General features: G+C 41.4%; 1 protein-coding gene across 3 annotated transcripts in view; it reads left to right on the top strand.

The window, feature by feature from the left end:
• Window positions 1-17,754, top strand: part of thsd7ba (thrombospondin, type I, domain containing 7Ba) — a 1,092,806-nt gene that overhangs the window by 413,599 nt on the left and 661,453 nt on the right. For all 3 annotated transcript variants that reach the window (XM_063047545.1, XM_063047546.1, XM_063047547.1), the window contains exon 4: window positions 7,871-8,119. In XM_063047545.1, coding sequence (XP_062903615.1) covers window positions 7,871-8,119 — 249 coding nt within the window. The remainder of the gene's footprint in view (window positions 1-7,870; window positions 8,120-17,754) is intronic.

The following is a 17,754-nucleotide window of genomic DNA, read 5'->3' as shown; positions in this document are numbered from 1 at the left end:
GATCTTACAAAGGGAGCCAAGATCCCAAGTCTATCAAGAAGTTTATCTCTTTTGACTTTATGAGAAACTTTAATAACTTGCTGTTGTAGCAATACTTCTTAAATTACTTTTCCAAAAAGCATAATTAAATCATTTTGCAGTTAAAAATGTTCAGTAATATTTTCGTGATTTCACTGACAAACTCATTCGAGCACCCGAAATAAACAGTTATAATAAATATGGTGTATGTCCTGGCCCTTACTGATTAACAGTCTAAGAATTTTCTATTTCATAAGCATATCTGAATTATATAAATTTGCTAATACTATGCCACTTTAGGGTCACAAGCTGAAGTGGCTGTATAATTCTTTTTGAATTACTTTTACTCCTTGCTCCCTTGGTAAATCAAGCAGCATAATCAAAGGTCCACACACTCCGGGCATTCTGTCTTTCCCCTGTCCTGCCAGGCAGAAGACACTGAAAATATGTACCACAAGGCTCAGGGACAGCTTCTACCCTGCTGTTATTAGTTTGGTTCCCTGATACAATAAGGCAAACTCTTGGCTTTACATCTAACTCGTTATGACCTTGAACTTTATTGTGTACTTGCAGTACACTTGCTCTGTAACTGTAAAACTTTACTCTGTATTTTATTATTGTTTTTACCTTGTTCTATCTCAGCACACTGTTGTAATCAATTGATTTGCATCAATGGTAAGTAAGTTTTTCACGGAGGCTCAGTACACATGACAACAGTAAACAAATTACCAGTTCCTCACTGCGGATTGATGGTTCCTACATTCCCATTCCACTAACTCAGGCCATGTTTTCTATCTCTCTTTCCACTCCTGGGCCATCTTCCCAGTCTCTCTCTCATCTCCTGAGTCTTGCTCCATGTTCCCTGTTCCCTGTCTCTCTTTCCATTCCATGTTCCCTGTTCCCTGTCTCTCTTTCCATTCCATGTTCCCTGTTCCCTGTCTCTCTTTCCATTCCCAAGTTCCTGTTCCCTGTCTCTTTTTCCACTCCTGAGTCCTGTTCCCTGTCTCTCTTTCCACTCCCTGGGTCCTGTTTCCTGTCTCTTATTCCACTCCCTGGATCCTGTTTCTTGTCTCTTTCCACTCCCTGGGTCTTGTTTCCTGTCTCCCTTTCCACTCCCTGGGTCCTGTGTTCTGTCTCTTTCCACTTCTGGGTCCTGTTTCCTGTCTCTATTTCCACTCTCTGGGTCCTGTTTCCTGTCTCTCTTTCCACACCCTGGGCCCTGTTTCCTATTTCTCTTTCGATTCCCTGGGTCCTATTTCCTGTTTCGCTTTCCACTCCCTGGGCCCTGTTCCCTGTCTCTCTTTCCACTCCCTGGGCCCTGTTTCCTGTCTCTCTTTCCATTCTCTGGGTCCTGTTTCCTGTCTCTCTTTCAATTCCCTGGGTCCTGTTTCCTGTCTCTCCTTCCACTTCTGGGTCTTGTTTCCTGTCACTTTCCACTCCTGGGTTCTGCTTCCTGTCTCTTTCCACTCCCTGGGTCCTATTTCTTGTCTCTTTCCACTCACTGGGTCCTGTTTCCTGTCTCTCTTTCCATTCCCTGGGCACTGTTTCCTGTCTGGCTTTCCACTCCCTGGGTCCTGTTTCCTGTATCTCTTTCCATTCCCTGGGTCCTATTTCCTATCTCTCTTTCCATTCCCTGGGTCCTGTTTCCTGTTTCTCTTTCCATTCCCTGGGTCCTATTTCCTGTCTCTTTCCACTCCTGCGTCCTGTTTCTTGTCTCTTTCCACTCCCTGGGTCCTGTTTCCTGTCTTTTTCCACTCGCTGGTTCCTGTTTCCTGTCCCTCTTTCCATTCCCTGGGTCCTATTTCCTATCTCTCTTTCCACTCCCTGGGTCCTGTTTCCTATCTCTCTTTCTACTCCCTGGGTCCTGTTTCCTGTCTCTCTTTCCACTCACTGGGAGCTGGTTCCTGTCTCTCTTTCCATTCCCTGGGTCCTGTTTCCTGTCTCTCTTTCCATTCCCTGGGCCCTGTTTCCTGTCTCACTTTCCACTTCCTGGGTCCTGTTTCCTGTCTCTCTTTCCACTCCCTGGGCCCTATTTCCTGTCTCTCTTTCCATTCCCTAGGTCCTATTTCCTATCTCTCTTTCCATTCCCCGGGTCCTGTTTCCTGCCTCTTTCCACTCCTGGGTCCTGTTTCCTGTCTCTCTTTCCACTCTTTGGGCCCTGTTTCCTGTCTCTCTTTCCATTCCCTGGGTCCTGTTTCCTGTCTCTCTTTCGATTCCCTGGGTCCTGTTTCCTGTCTCTTTCCACTCCTGGGTCCTGTTTGCTGTCTCTTTCCACTCCCTGGGTCCTACTTCCTGTCTCTTTCCACTCCCTGGGTCTTGTTTCCTGTCTCCCTTTCCACTCCCTGGGTCCTGTTTCCTGTCTCTCTTTCCACTTCTGGGTCCTGTTTCCTGTCTCTATTTCCACTCCCTGGGTCCTGTTTCCTGTCTCTCTTTCCAATCCCTGGGCCCTGTCTCCTATCTCTCTTTCGATTCCCTGGGTCCTGTTTCCTGTCTCTCTTTCCACTCCCTGGGTCCTGTTTCCTGTCTCTCTTTCCATTCCCTGGGCACTGTTTCCTGTCTCGCTTTCCACTTCCTGGGTCCTGTTTCCTGTCTCTCTTTCCACTCCCTGGGCCCTGTTTCCTGTCTCTCTTTCCATTCTCTGGGTCCTGTTTCCTGTCTCTCTATCAATTCCCTGGGTCCTGTTTCCTTTCTCTCCTTCCACTTCTGGGTCTTGTTTCCTGTCACTTTCCACTCCTGGGTTCTGTCTCCCGTCGCTTTCCACTCCCTGGGTCCTGTTTCTTGTCTCTTTCCACTCACTGGGTCCTGTCTCCTGTCTCTCTTTCCACTCCCTGGGTCCATTTTCCTGTATCTCTTTCCACTCACTGAGAGCTGTTTCCTGTCTCTCTTTCCACTCACTGGGAGCTGTTTCCTGTCTCTCTTTCCATTCCCTGGGCACTGTTTCCTGTCTGGCTTTCCACTCCCTGGGTCCTGTTTCCTGTATCTCTTTCCATTCCCTGGGTCCTATTTCCTATCTCTCTTTCCATTCCCTGGGTCCTGTTTCCTGTTTCTCTTTCCATTCCCCGGGTCCTATTTCCTGTCTCTTTCCACTCCTGCGTCCTGTTTCTTGTCTCTTTCCACTCCCTGGGTCCTGTTTCCTGTCTTTTTCCACTCGCTGGTTCCTGTTTCCTGTCCCTCTTTCCATTCCCTGGGTCCTATTTCCTATCTCTCTTTCCACTCCCTGGGTCCTGTTTCCTATCTCTCTTTCCACTCCCTGGGCCCTATTTCCTGTCTCTCTTTCCATTCCCTAGGTCCTATTTCCTATCTCTCTTTCCATTCCCCGGGTCCTGTTTCCTGCCTCTTTCCACTCCTGGGTCCTGTTTCCTGTCTCTCTTTCCACTCTTTGGGCCCTGTTTCCTGTCTCTCTTTCCATTCCCTGGGTCCTGTTTCCTGTCTCTCTTTCGATTCCCTGGGTCCTGTTTCCTGTCTCTTTCCACTCCTGGGTCCTGTTTGCTGTCTCTTTCCACTCCCTGGGTCCTACTTCCTGTCTCTTTCCACTCCCTGGGTCTTGTTTCCTGTCTCCCTTTCCACTCCCTGGGTCCTGTTTCCTGTCTCTCTTTCCACTTCTGGGTCCTGTTTCCTGTCTCTATTTCCACTCCCTGGGTCCTGTTTCCTGTCTCTCTTTCCAATCCCTGGGCCCTGTCTCCTATCTCTCTTTCGATTCCCTGGGTCCTGTTTCCTGTCTCTCTTTCCACTCCCTGGGTCCTGTTTCCTGTCTCTCTTTCCATTTCCTGGGCACTGTTTCCTGTCTCGCTTTCCACTTCCTGGGTCCTGTTTCCTGTCTCTCTTTCCACTCCCTGGGCCCTGTTTCCTGTCTCTCTTTCCATTCTCTGGGTCCTGTTTCCTGTCTCTCTATCAATTCCCTGGGTCCTGTTTCCTTTCTCTCCTTCCACTTCTGGGTCTTGTTTCCTGTCACTTTCCACTCCTGGGTTCTGTCTCCCGTCGCTTTCCACTCCCTGGGTCCTGTTTCTTGTCTCTTTCCACTCACTGGGTCCTGTTTCCTGTCTCTCTTTCCACTCCCTGGGTCCATTTTCCTGTATCTCTTTCCACTCACTGAGAGCTGTTTCCTGTCTCTCTTTCCACTCACTGGGAGCTGTTTCCTGTTTCTCTTTCCATTCCCTGGGTCCTGCTTCCTATCTCTCTTTCGATTCCCTGGGTCCTGTTTCCTGTCTCTCTTTCCACTCCCTGGGTCCTATTTCCTATCTCTCTTTCCACTCCCTGTGTCCATTTTCCTGTATCTCTTTCCACTCACTGAGAGCTGTTTCCTGTCTCTCTTTCCACTCACTGGGAGCTGGTTCCTGTCTCTCTTTCCATTCCCTGGGCCCTGTTTCCTGTCTCACTTTCCACTTCCTGGGTCCTGTTTCCTGTCTCTCTTTCCACTCCCTGGGCCCTATTTCCTGTCTCTCTTTCCATTCCCTAGGTCCTATTTCCTATCTCTCTTTCCATTCCCCGGGTCCTGTTTCCTGCCTCTTTCCACTCCTGGGTCCTGTTTCCTGTCTCTCTTTCCACTCTTTGGGCCCTGTTTCCTGTCTCTCTTTCCATTCCCTGGGTCCTGTTTCCTGTCTCTCTTTCGATTCCCTGGGTCCTGTTTCCTGTCTCTTTCCACTCCTGGGTTCTGTCTCCCGTCGCTTTCCACTCCCTGGGTCCTGTTTCTTGTCTCTTTCCACTCACTGGGTCCTGTCTCCTGTCTCTCTTTCCACTCCCTGGGTCCATTTTCCTGTATCTCTTTCCACTCACTGAGAGCTGTTTCCTGTCTCTCTTTCCACTCACTGGGAGCTGTTTCCTGTTTCTCTTTCCATTCCCTGGGTCCTGCTTCCTATCTCTCTTTCGATTCCCTGGGTCCTGTTCCCTGTCTCTCTTTCCATTCCCTGGGTCCTGTTTCCTGTCTCTCTTTCCGCTTCTGGGTCCTGTTTCCTGTCACTTTCCACCCCCTGGTTCCTATTTCCTGTCTCTCTTTCCACTCCCTTGGCCCTGTCTCCTGTCTCTCTTTCCATTCCCTGGGTCCTGTTTCCTATCTTTCTTTCGACTCCCTGGGTCCTGTTTCCTGTCTCGCTTTCTGCTTATGGGTCCTGTTTCCTGTCACTTTCCACTCCTGGGTCCTGTTTCCTGTCTCTTTCCACTCCCTGGGTCCTGTTTCCTGTCTCTTGTCTCTCTTTCTACTGTCTGGGTCCTGCTTCCTGTCTCTTTCCACTCTCTAGGTGCTGTTTCCTGTCTCTTTCCACTCCCTGGGCCCTGTTTCCTGTCTCTCTTTCCACTCGCTGGGCCCTGTTTCCTGTCTCTCTTTCCATTCCCTGGGTCCTGTTTCCTGTCTCTCTTTCCACTCCCTGGGTCCTGTTTCCTGTCACTTTCTACATCTGTCTGGGTCCTGTTTTCCATGCTCTCCACTCATTCACTGGAATTTTTGTTTCCAAGCTTTCTTTCGACTTACCAGAGCATGGAATCCCACTATTTCTTTCCACTTGTAAAAGTCCTAATGTCCACGTTCCCTTTCCAATAATGGGGGGACCTTATCTCACACACCCTTTAAACTTGCTTAGTTCACTGGAATATTTATTATAGTATTGTATCATATTTCAATAAGGTTAACTAAAGTTGTTTTAGGGGTTAATAGAAATAACACCCAGAAAAAGTTCAGAAAATTTGACAGGCTGGCACCAACAAAATCCCGAGCATGCAAGATTACCATTTTCAAAATTTTTATTTTTGTTTTACAGTGCTTACAATTTTGTATTGAGTCACTTGTACATTTGTCTGCTTTCACAGGATCCGTTTTAATATTGTTTCTGTATTAAAAAAATCTTGGCATTTTATTTCATCTGACAGTAAATCTATTGCTCATTCACCTAGGCTGTCAATTTAATCCAATACTAGGAATGTAATCACCATGTTGCTGTGTTCTTCCCTTGTAAAACCTTGTGCTGCTACCCTCTCTAATAATTTAAATGTTTTCAAACCAGATTGCAACCTTCTATGAAACTGTGTTACCCTGCTACTGTTGGTCTTTAGACTGTCACTGATTTTTTAATGAAGTCACCATTATCAACTTTTTCTATAAAATATAATTGGTTTCAAAATACAGGGGTATTTACAGTGCTCATAACACGATAAAAATGCCTTTCCATGAAATGATGATGTTATTTAACATTTTTACAATCTTAACAGTATATTTTTCCAGAATTACAAAAAAGCATCTAAATTATCTCCTTCCTTTCAATTGATGTGAATGATAACCACATTAAAGTGTAGCAGAAGATATATTTGAGGATAGAGACTGTAAATTCTTTACCAGCAAGAAGCACAGTAACATTTTACTCTCCTTCCTTTGAAGTGTTATTCACAGCAAATTTATTAAATGGGATCATTTTAATCAGGTTCGTTCAGCTGGAAGCCAAAATGAATATTTAGGCATCATTTATCATATTTACCTCCTGTGTCTTTGCTAATTTTCCTGCAAATATTTTAGAAGCTGGCAATATTACATTTTCCTAACATTAACTCTGTGAGTTCTGATTTTGCTCAACTTGGAAAAGTTCACTTATGAATAGTGTTAACCAGTGATGTACTGGAATCATTCATGAAGCTATTTGCACTTGCCTGCATTTCCACCATTGTGGAATAATACAAGCATTGAAGTAAGTGTTTTTTTCTCTGGAAGGCATTCTCCTTTGCTGGGATGTTCATAACTCTTTTATCTAATAGGAGAAATCTACCAGTGCAAGAAGTATCTGTCACACACAGAGTACTTTTCTTGCTATTTTCTCTCAGTAGTAGTACTCTAAAACCTGGAAGTAATCTGAATTTTTATTTGATACAATTATGCCTGCCTCTACAATAAAGAAATCCTAATAGTATCACACATCAAAGTTGCTGGTGAACGCAGCAGGCCAAGCAGCATCTATAGGAAGAGGCGCAGTCGACGTTTCAGGCCGAGACCTTAGTCCTGACGAAGGGTCTCGGCCTGAAACGTCGACTGCGCCTCTTCCTATAGATGCTGCTTGGCCTGCTGCGTTCACCAGCAACTTTGATGTGTGTTGCTTGAATTTCCAGCATCTGCAGAATTCCTGTTGCTTGAATCCTAATAGTATGTTACGTTAGTAGATTAATGTAAAATTTTACAATGTTTCAGCTACTTCCAAATACAATATATATTATTAAAGAAGTTATAATATAGAGTTAAGTAAAGTATAAAGGGTATGATAGTTATGAATTTCAATTCTGACATTATATTCAAAAAGGAAACTGAGAGGTTGCTATTGAGAAATTATCAATCAACATAAACAAACTTCTTCCATTCTCACTTCAGGAGAACTTAAAAAAATATAGTTGTCCAGAATTAGTGATTTTTTTTCAATTTTTAGGATTGTACATATATGTAAATATCTAAACACCATGTCAGAGGGTGATGATTGTTGAGCTATTGTGAGATTCCAAGGTAGAAATCAATAGTCTTTCAATCAATACTCAGCAGATCAGTCAATAATGTAATCAGGAGAGAGCAAGTATGTCAGGTACAAGACAAACCATGGTCGAAAAGAAACATGAAGCATACTGAGAAGCACATGCTTCTATTCCTTTTGTTTTTTTATGAAATTATAAGGGTCAAGCATAATGCTCAACCAAACAGTTGGGTGACTAAAGTCAGTGGACACTGGAAACTTGATGGATAGGATCCAATAAAACTTCTACAGGAGTTGAAACAGTGTCCTGAGTTATAAGCCTTTTTGGTTTTGTTTTTAATCAAGATACTGTACGTGTTTTAGGAATATGATAGATTTTGTATTAATGAATTGCTGCTTGTTTTTCTTCCCTTCTTTAGCCTTTGTACACATGGCAATACCCCCACGATCTTTCAATCATGTGTTATGCCCAGAGATTGTGGAGTTTCTGAATGGTCTGAGTGGAGCTCATGCTCTAAAACGTGTCAATTACCTGGCATGTCTCCTGGGTACAGAAGCAGGAATCGATTTATAAAGCATACAGCTGTAGGGGGTGGCAGTCATTGTCCTGCTCTTGAGGAAAAAGTGACTTGCAATATTGGAGGCGAAGGATTACCAATATGTCCAAGGTAAGTGCTGTCTGTCAGTTTAAAATCAGCATGTAAATTGCTTAATGTTTATGGAAACAATACTTTCTGCTATTTATATTTCAGTACTAACAACTTTCCTGATTAAGATTTGCATGGTTGGAGAGGTAAAGATAGTCAGCATGGTTTTGATAAAGAGAGAATTTATTTGAGCACTTGATTGAAGTTTTCAGTGGTAATGAAATATTTCAATAAATATTTTATTTTGCAGTGTGGTGGGAAAACATGAGGAGGATTCTTGCAATTATGAAGCCAAAAAACAATAGGGTGAATTGATACTCAAAACAGTTAAAACTTTCAAGAGAGTTATAATATAAATATTATTTATATTCCAAAATTCATGAGTAATTTGTCTGTTTCTGTAGCAAAATGTTAACACATCAATCTAAAGACCCAACTTCTATTTACAGTTTCAACTGTAAGCTGAAGTTTAGAAACCTGATATGCTGTGATTAGAAGGTTCATAACTGAGATACTAAATGTGGCATGATAAAATAAGATATGAATATGTTTGTACCTCTAAGAGGTATGTGGCATGTAATATGACTCATACATGAGACACAAGTGCAAAATATGCTGATTATCTTCAGTAGAGGATGTTTTGTTCCTGTACCTTGGTGCACTGCAGCACAAATATTGGTGATACATCTGGAATGTTGTTGCTTAGAGTTCTGGAGTAGTAATTAGGTATGAAGTAAGAGAAATCAGGATTTTATAGGAGAAAGCAGAGTGAAAGACAGATGGTGGATGTGGTGACTATGCTAGTAAGCTTGAGAAATGTAAGAGAACTTGATCATTATTGCTGTATTTGGAATAAGCATTGTGAAGTGCAGCAAACATTATCATCAGGATCCTGAGAGAGGACACAAAACAGAAACACAACTAAATGAGAATTGAGGAAAGCAGTATTGTTGCTAGTTACAAGCCCAAGGTTTTTGAGATCTTGGTGAGAATACTGAAGTCATGCACCAGGAATGAGGTCCTTAATGAGGACATTTATAAAAGGCCCGGAGGGATATTTCAACCCAGTATCTTCAGATATCACGAGCATTTAAAGATTGTCAAACGCCAAATTGAAATTGGAGAAAAAGGGAAACGTTGGTGATTACATGGTCAGGCTGAGGACACAAGCTAAGAACTACAGTCTTCAGACCTTTCTTGATGAGGCAGTGCAGAACATGTCACGTGCCGGCTGGCAAAGGAAAGAACTTGAGCATAAGACCTAACCTTAGAAGGGAAGTGCAAATCCCTAAAACTGGGTCACTGCCTCTCCACCCTCCTTTGGAGCACCTAGACAACAGCAAAGCATATGGTAGGCTACTGTTCATTGATTACAGCTTAGTGTTCAACACCATAGTTTCCTCTGTACTAATAACCATGCTTCAAAACCTGGGGCTGTCTACTTGTCTCTGCACCTGAATCCTCAACTCCCATATTAGGAGACCTCAGTCAGTGTGGATCGCTCAGAACATTTACTCCTCACTGACTGTCAACACAGGTGCCTCTCACGGATGTATGCTTAGCCCACCGCTCTGCTCTCTCTACACTCATGACTTCATGATTTAGAACAGCTCAAATGCCATCTATTAATTTGTTGATGACTCCACTGTTGTTGGTAGAATTTCAGATGATGATAAGGAGGCTTCTACAGGAGGGAGATTTATTGGCTGGTTAAGTGGTGTCACAACAACAACACAATGTCAGAAAGACAAAGGAATTGATTCTAGACTTCAATAAGGGGAAGTCAGGAGAAGACCCACCAGTCCTCTTCGAGGGGTCAGTGGTGGAACGGTTGAGAAGCCTCAAGTTCCTGGGAGTCAATATCTCAGAGGAGCTATCCCACTGCAATCATGAAGAAAGCACACCAGTGGTTCTACTTGATTAGGGGTTTGAGGAGGTTTTGTATGTCATCAGATACTTGCAAGTTTTTATAGAAGCATGGTGGAGAGCATGATGACTAATTGCATCACAGCCTGGTATGGAGCCTAAAGGATGCACATGACTTCAAAGTGCCCTTTGAAATGGCACTAAATGCTGCAAAATATTGTATATCATACAGGTGTGCAAGTCCCTGAAGAATGTGAAAGTTAAAAGTTGAAATCAACAGAAGACCCATCCATGTGTCTGGGAATAAGGAGGTAGAAATGAGTATGTTGAATGGAATGGAAAACCCTAAAAAGAAACCAGCAATAGTAATCTAATAACTGTTTTATCAACTGAAGTATGTATATTGATATTGCAACCAATCAGACTGTTGAAAGCCGAGAAATATCTCAACCACTTGCCATTGTTGCAGGAGTCTGTGCAGGAGGAACTCTTCAAGTGACGAAGGTTAGGAAGGATTTTAGGAAGCCAAAACCTCAAGGCAGTAATCTATGAAATGCACGCAGTGTCACCTACCAGTGAGCATAGAAACAGAAGGATAATGTAGATGTACTGGAAAAAGAGAAATTGCAATGAAAGTACATTTGCTTGATTCTGAGGAATAGCCGAGTAGAATAGATCTGTACTCACTTGAGCTTAGGACAATAAGACATGATTTATTGAAACAACCAAAATTATGCTGCACCCCTGGATAGAAGCAGCAAAAATAGTCCCTTTGTATTTAGAATGAGGGCTCACAGTCTCAAAATGAGGGGCTGCCAGTTATTCAGGACAGAGGTAGCTAATCTTTAGTTTGCTTTACCCAGGAGGTCAATGGAGATGTAGTCCCTGTATAGTTTCAGAGCAGAGAGTGATAGATTTAATGACATACATTCAAATATTAAAACATATAATGAAATGCATCATTTGTGTCAAACCAAATCAGTAGGAGTTGCGCTGAGCAACCCACAAGTGATGCCACGCTTCTTGTTCCGACATAGCATGCCCACATCTCACTAACAGTGCTTATTTTTTAGATTTTTTTTTAGAGATTTTCAACTGAAGGTATTAGGAGATTATTGGATTAATGCAGGGAAGTTATCATGAGCAAAGATCTTACCAAATGGCGGAGCATGCACGAAGGGGCATATGGACCAATTGCACTTCAGTTTCATATGTTATCACGTGCATTTAAAAAGGGGAGTATCATGCATAAATGTGTAAATGATACAAAATATGATCATATGATTAACTCTGAAGGAGGACATCTTAAACACTGTAGACAAATAAGTGGTCTAGGACTTTGGGTATAAAAGTGGCAAATGGATTTTGACCCAATGGTGTGTGAGATAATGCCTTTTGGAAACTGCAGCAAAACATAGCAATACATGATAAATGGGAAGGTATTAATTGGTGAAGACACTCATCATCAACATCATTATGTGCCATGTCAGCATAGACACTACAGATCCTTAAAATAGCAAGAAGTAGCAATCATTTAGTTTAAAAGGGATACAGCATGCTCTCTGTTTTTAGCTAATGCATATAAGAGTAGGAAGATTAAAGCAGTTGGACATGGCTTAACTGACTGGTACAGGTCTGGTCAGTGCATACAAAGATGCATGATTGCATGAGGACAAATGAGCAAGTGTGCTGATGAGCTTTACAACAATGTTTATGACTGGAAAATTTGATTTATAAGCAAAAATTGGATAAACTAAAAGGAGACAAAAGAGATTGCAGATGCTGGCATCTGGAGCAGCAGTCTGTGAGGAACCTTAGCAGGTCGAGCACCATCTGTATGAGGAGAGATAATATTGAAATTTTGGGACAAAACCTTGAGTTTTGGACCCACTGAGTTTGTTGGATAATCTAAAGTGGTTTTCTTTGAAATAGAGGAGGCTGAGAGATTTAGTTGAAAGTTTAGTATGAAGCACCTGTAAATGTTAGTAAGAAGAACCTTTTTAATTTGACATATGAATTAAAATCTAGAGGCCATGGACTGAAAGCTAGTGAATGAAAAGTTAGAAGGGTGTTAAGGGTTTTGTTTTACCAAATGTTGTTAAATGTCTGGAATTTACTGGCTGAAAGTCTGGTAAAGACTGAGGTGTTGATCTCATTTAGAACAATGCTTTAGCATGAACTAAAGAGGTGTGATTTGAAGCACCTAGTATATGAAGGTGGAATTAGGCTGAGTGCCTTCGCCTTGACTGATATAGACATGGCAGGCCAATTGCCTTTTTTTGTGTGCCATACATCTATAAAGTACATGCAAATACATCTTCCCCCTTCCTTCTCAGTCCTGAAGAAGGGATACAGCCCGGAACATCAACTATCTATTCATTTCCATAGATGTTGCCTGAACTGCTGAGTTCCTCCAGCATTTTGTATGTGTTGCTTTGGATTTCCAGCATCTGCAGATGTTCTCCTGTTTATATTTACACATTAGCTCAGAGAAATACTTGAAGCTATTTACAAAATGCAAGGTAGTTAGCAACAAATTATATTATTTTGCTCAAGGCATTAATTCAAATTGAACACACTGACAGTAATGCCTGAGCAATTCAAGAATATCAGCGGAACTGCTTGACTGAATTACTGCTTGGTATTAAATTGCCATCTATTATTTTGTTCTTCAGCAGAGTTTTTAATCTAGGTGGTAGTATGAATGGTTTCAGTTTCCTGCTGCAGTTCAGAAGCTCAATCTTCAGAGGGAAGCTGAAATAAAGAATTGTATTATTCCTGGCAGCTGAAAGTAACTGGGAGCATTTAGGTCAAGAGGAAAAGACAGTGAAATTGAATTAAGAGATAAATCAGTAATGACCTAATTGAACCGACAGGCTTAAAGACATGAATGGGCTATTCATAATCTTGTTGGTCCATGTTTAAAATGAATGGTCAGAAGTGACCTAAATTTCTGCTTTGCCTTGAAGTGTCCAAGGTGCCAAGTTAAGAGCAAAGATTTGTAGCATTAGCCTGCTGAATATGAGACCAGGTTGGGATTCAAAATTAAGTCATTTAAATAACAGTAGAACTGTGGTATGTTCAATGTGTTCTGGTCACAGCTATCATAAATTTTGCAGCATAGTGACAAATGACAGAATGTTGCTTTCAGGAGCAGACAGCTGGTATTCCATCAGGCCAGCAGAATAAATTATGTGGACAAATCATTTGCAAAATTTATTCTTTTTAACTTTTTGTACATGAACTTCACTGGACGGTACCATGATCCACATGTAAGTATTCAATGAAATGAACATTGAAAATGCACTCCTTAAATAGGGACTGTTCATGATTCAGAGTTACTAATCTCTCTGTGTACTTATTTTTCCCTATTATTTCATTCCCACAACACAAGTGTAAAAATTGTCAGCAAACATGAAGGCTAAAATACTTTAATTTCAATAAGTCATGTCAAAGTATGTTTTTACACCAGTTTCAAGTAATTTAAGGAAAATTGTAAAGATAACTCAAGCAAACTAAAGAAAAAGTCATATGAAACATGTTTTGCCTTCCCTCTCTTGGAAGAACTAATTCAGAACTAATCATCCACAAAGGGAAAAGTCCTAGGCATACTCAAATATCTTAAAGTGGATAAGTCACCTGGACCAGATGGGCTACATCCCAGAGTCCTGACAGAGCTTGCTGAAGAGATAATGGATGCATTGGTCATGGTCTTTCAAGAATCACTTGATTCTGACATGGTCTCAGAGGACTGGAAGATTGCAAATGTTACTCCACTCTTTAAGAAGAGAGGAAGGCAAAAGAAAGGAAATTTATAGGCCAGTTATCCTGACCTCAGTGGTTGGGAAAGTGCTGGAGACTATTATTAAGGATGAGGTTTCGGGGTACTTGGAGACTAATGATAACATAAGTCAAAGTCAGCATGGTTTCTGTAAAGGGAGATCTTGCCTGACAAATCTGTTTGAGTTGTTCAAGGAAATAACAGCCAAAGTGAACAAAGGAGAGGCAGTGGATGTCATTTACTTGAATTTTCAGAAGGCGTTTGATAAGGTGCCACACTTGAGGCTGCTTAACAAGATAAAATCCTATGGCGTTACAGGAAAGATACTGGCATTGATAGTGGATTGGCTGACAGACAGGAGACTGTGAGTGGGAATAAAGGGGGCCTTTTCTGGTTTGCTTCCAGTGACTAGTGATGTTCCTCAGGGGTCAGTATTGGGACCACCACTTTTCACATTGTTTGTCAATCATTTAGATAATGGAATTGATGGCTTTGGGCAAGGTTTGCAGATGATATGAAGATAGTTGGAGGGGTAGGTAGTGCTGAGGAGACAATGTGATTGCAGCAGGACTTAGACAAATTGGAAGAATGGGCAAAAACGTGACAGATGGAATATAGTTTTGGGAAATGTAGGATAATGCATTTTGCTAAAAGGAACAATAGTGTGGACTATTATCTAAATGGGGAGAAGATTCGAACATCAGAGGTGCAGAGGGACTTCGGAGTCCTCGTGTAGGAGTCCCGGAAGGTTAATTTAAGATTGAGTCTATAGTAAAGAAGGCAAATGCAATGTTGGCACTTATTTCAAAGGGAATAGAATATAAAAGCAAGGAGATAATGCTGAGCATTTATAAGACACTAGTCAAGCTGCACTTGGAGTACTATCCAGTCACAAACAAGAGAAAACAAGGAGGAATACTGAGCCTTTATAAGAAACTAGTCAGGCTGCAGTTGAAGTATTGTCAACAGTTTTGGGTCCCTTATCTCAGAAAGGATGTGTTGCCATTGAAGAGAGTCCAGAGGAGGTTCACGAGGATGATTCTGGGAAGGAAGGGATTAACATATGAAGGCATGTTTAGCAGCTTTGGGCCTGTACTCACTGGAATTTAGAAGAATGTGGGAGGATCTCATTGAAACCTACCAAATGCTGAAAGGACAAGATAGGGTGGATATGGAGAGGATGTTTCCTATGGTGGGTGTAGAACTACTGGGTCTCAAAATTGAGAGGAGACCTTTAAGAACAGAGGAAAGGAAGAATTTTTTAGCCAGAGAGTAGTGAATATGTGAAATGTTCTGCTACAGACTGCAGTGGAGAACAAGTCCATGTGTATATTTAAGGTGTAAGTCGATAGTTTCCTGATTGGTCAGGGCATCAACCGATATGGTGAGAAGGCAGGTGTCTGGGGTTGAGTGGGATCTGGGATCAGCCATGATGGAATGGCAGAGCAGACTCAATGGGCTGAATGGCCTAATTCTGCTCCTATGTCCTATGGTCTTATGATGAAAGTATCAAGACCAATTAGATCCCTAGTGAATCTGTGATTTTATAGAACATAGGACAGAAGATAAAAAAGTCTGAAAGCCCACACTACCAGGTTCAAGGGCCACTTCTACTCCACTCTTATAAGACTACCATATAGTTCACTAGTATGATAAGTTGGACTCTTAACCTCACAATCTACCTCCTCATCTTGCATCTATTGTTTTGTTGCACTGCACTTGCCTGTAGCTGTTACTCTTTAAGGGATTCAAAGAGCACTTATTATCAAGGCATGAATGCAGAATACAACCCTTGAGGTTAGTCTTCCCCACAGACAGCCACGAAACAAAGAAAACCATGGAACGTGTTCAAACAAAAACATCAACCCTCCCACATGCAAAAAAAAGACAGCACAAATGGCAACAAGAAAGAATGAATGAAAGCACAGAAAATAAAACACAAAATCGAAAGAGTCCATATTCTGTTCAGTTCATTATCTGCAGGCTGCCCTGGTTCAAAGTCACCCGAAATAACAACAAAAAAGGAAGCAACCAGAAACACATCATAATGTGAACTACAGCCCAATCCACAAACCGCAGACCCGGAATTTGATACCATCCTCCGACAGCATGCAGGGTGAGAGAGAGAGCATTTGAATGCAGGGAACTTCCCTCAGGAGCAGCGAAGAAGAGGGAGAGAGAGGGAATGTCACACGCAGCAAGTAAGAGGCCAATGAACTGCACCGAACACTCGCTCACCTCGATCATTTCAATATTCCTCGGTGCGAAATAGAGTCTATCATGGGCTCCATTTATTCTGCATTGTTATTGCTTTACCTTGTTCAACCACAATGCATTGTGTAATATTCCAATCTACATAAGCATTGTGCAAGACAATGTTTTTCACTGTATCTTGGTACATGTAACAATAATAAGATGATTCTAATTTCATTTCCGCAGGAACAAGCCCTTCAGCCTACGTCCTCTGTGCTGAACGCAATATCTAATTAAACTGAATCCCTTCTGACTGTACATGATCTGTATTCCTCCATTCCCTGTATATTCATGTGTCTGTATAAAAGCCTTTTGACCACCACTACTATACTTGCTAGTTCTGCTACTTTATTGTTGCGATGATAGATCAATGAATGGTCCTTGTAAAATATGTGGAAATAATTGGAGACAAGCAGTAATATGTAGTGGTGATTGCCAAACAATAATTGAATCTTTAAAGGATTTAGATTTCATATATTCCACCAGAAGAAAGCTCAAACAATTTCCAGCCATTATCTGAACCCAGGATATCATTAGTGCTAGTAAATCAATCTTCTGTTCAAAATCCCTTATACAGTGCAGCTGGCAGGACAGATTATTTTCTCTTTTTTTGTTCATGTAAGTACACACATTATTTTAATAGACACTAGCCACATGAATTCTTCTTTTAGTTAATCTACAATGACCCTCATACTGAGTGATCAATGATTGCCATAAATCCCTGGAATTTTGATGTTATGATGATCAGAGTATAACTGCAGACGCAACGCTTTAGTGAATCTGACTATATTTTATCTTTAAATCATCTGCGTGCACAGTGTGGAACAGTACACCCGCAAAATTAGTTCACTGTTATTAGAAACACTTTTTATCTCCACAAATCCTTCAAAATTATTTGAGGTGAAAGCAATAGACATCCAATGCTAGCAAATTAAAATTTAGTTAATTATAGCCTTAATTAGTGTACATAAAAAGCATGACATTCTTTCACTTATTAAATTATCATTCAAACTGTATGCCACAGTTTGATTATTATTATTAGTTAATAATATCTCAGTCATGAAAACCTTGCAGAATTTGTGATATACCAGTTAAATTCATGATACTTCTTGCTCCCAGCTCCTTTTCTTCCTCTTTTGGACATTTTCTTGGGGTGAAGGATATTGTGGTCCAATGCCTTGGGTTCTGAAGTGTCTAAAGAGTGCTATCTAGAGGCACTATAGACTTTGCCACAGATGGGGCAAGTAGAGCTTGACCGGGTAAATGGGATGTTATTTGTACTTTACACTATTTGTATCCACTTCTCTCTGTTCCTGTCTTAGACACTGGAAGTGCTGATTACTCTCTGGGATGCTCCTTTCCCATCTTAAGTTGTTAGAGACCAGAGATTGCCATAAGTTGGACAGAATGTTGCATTTCTGAAGGAAATTACACTAAATAAATGCAGATTTAGAAATCATTTACAGTTTAAGGGGAGTACTTGTTCATTCTGTAGTTTTCGTTGGACTCTGGCTCAAATCTGGGGAGTGGAAGCAATTAAAATGTCCCATGGTTATAGTAACGCTATGCCTTGTGCAGGTGTTGATAAATAGGAGACATTATAGGCAAATCAATTTGGGGCAACACAAATAAAATGAAACTAATAAAATAATTAATTAAAATTGTTTAGATTAATAAAATAAAATTAATAAAATTATTTACCCCCGACCACTCAGACCAAACAATACGATAAACAGAAGCACTCAAATGTACCTAA

The sequence above is a fragment of the Mobula hypostoma genome, chromosome 5 (genome assembly GCF_963921235.1).
Source record: "Mobula hypostoma chromosome 5, sMobHyp1.1, whole genome shotgun sequence".
Classification (NCBI taxonomy): domain Eukaryota; kingdom Metazoa; phylum Chordata; class Chondrichthyes; order Myliobatiformes; family Myliobatidae; genus Mobula; species Mobula hypostoma.
Note: the sequence above shows the minus strand (reverse complement) of the source record. Positions and strands in the feature narration are given on the sequence as shown.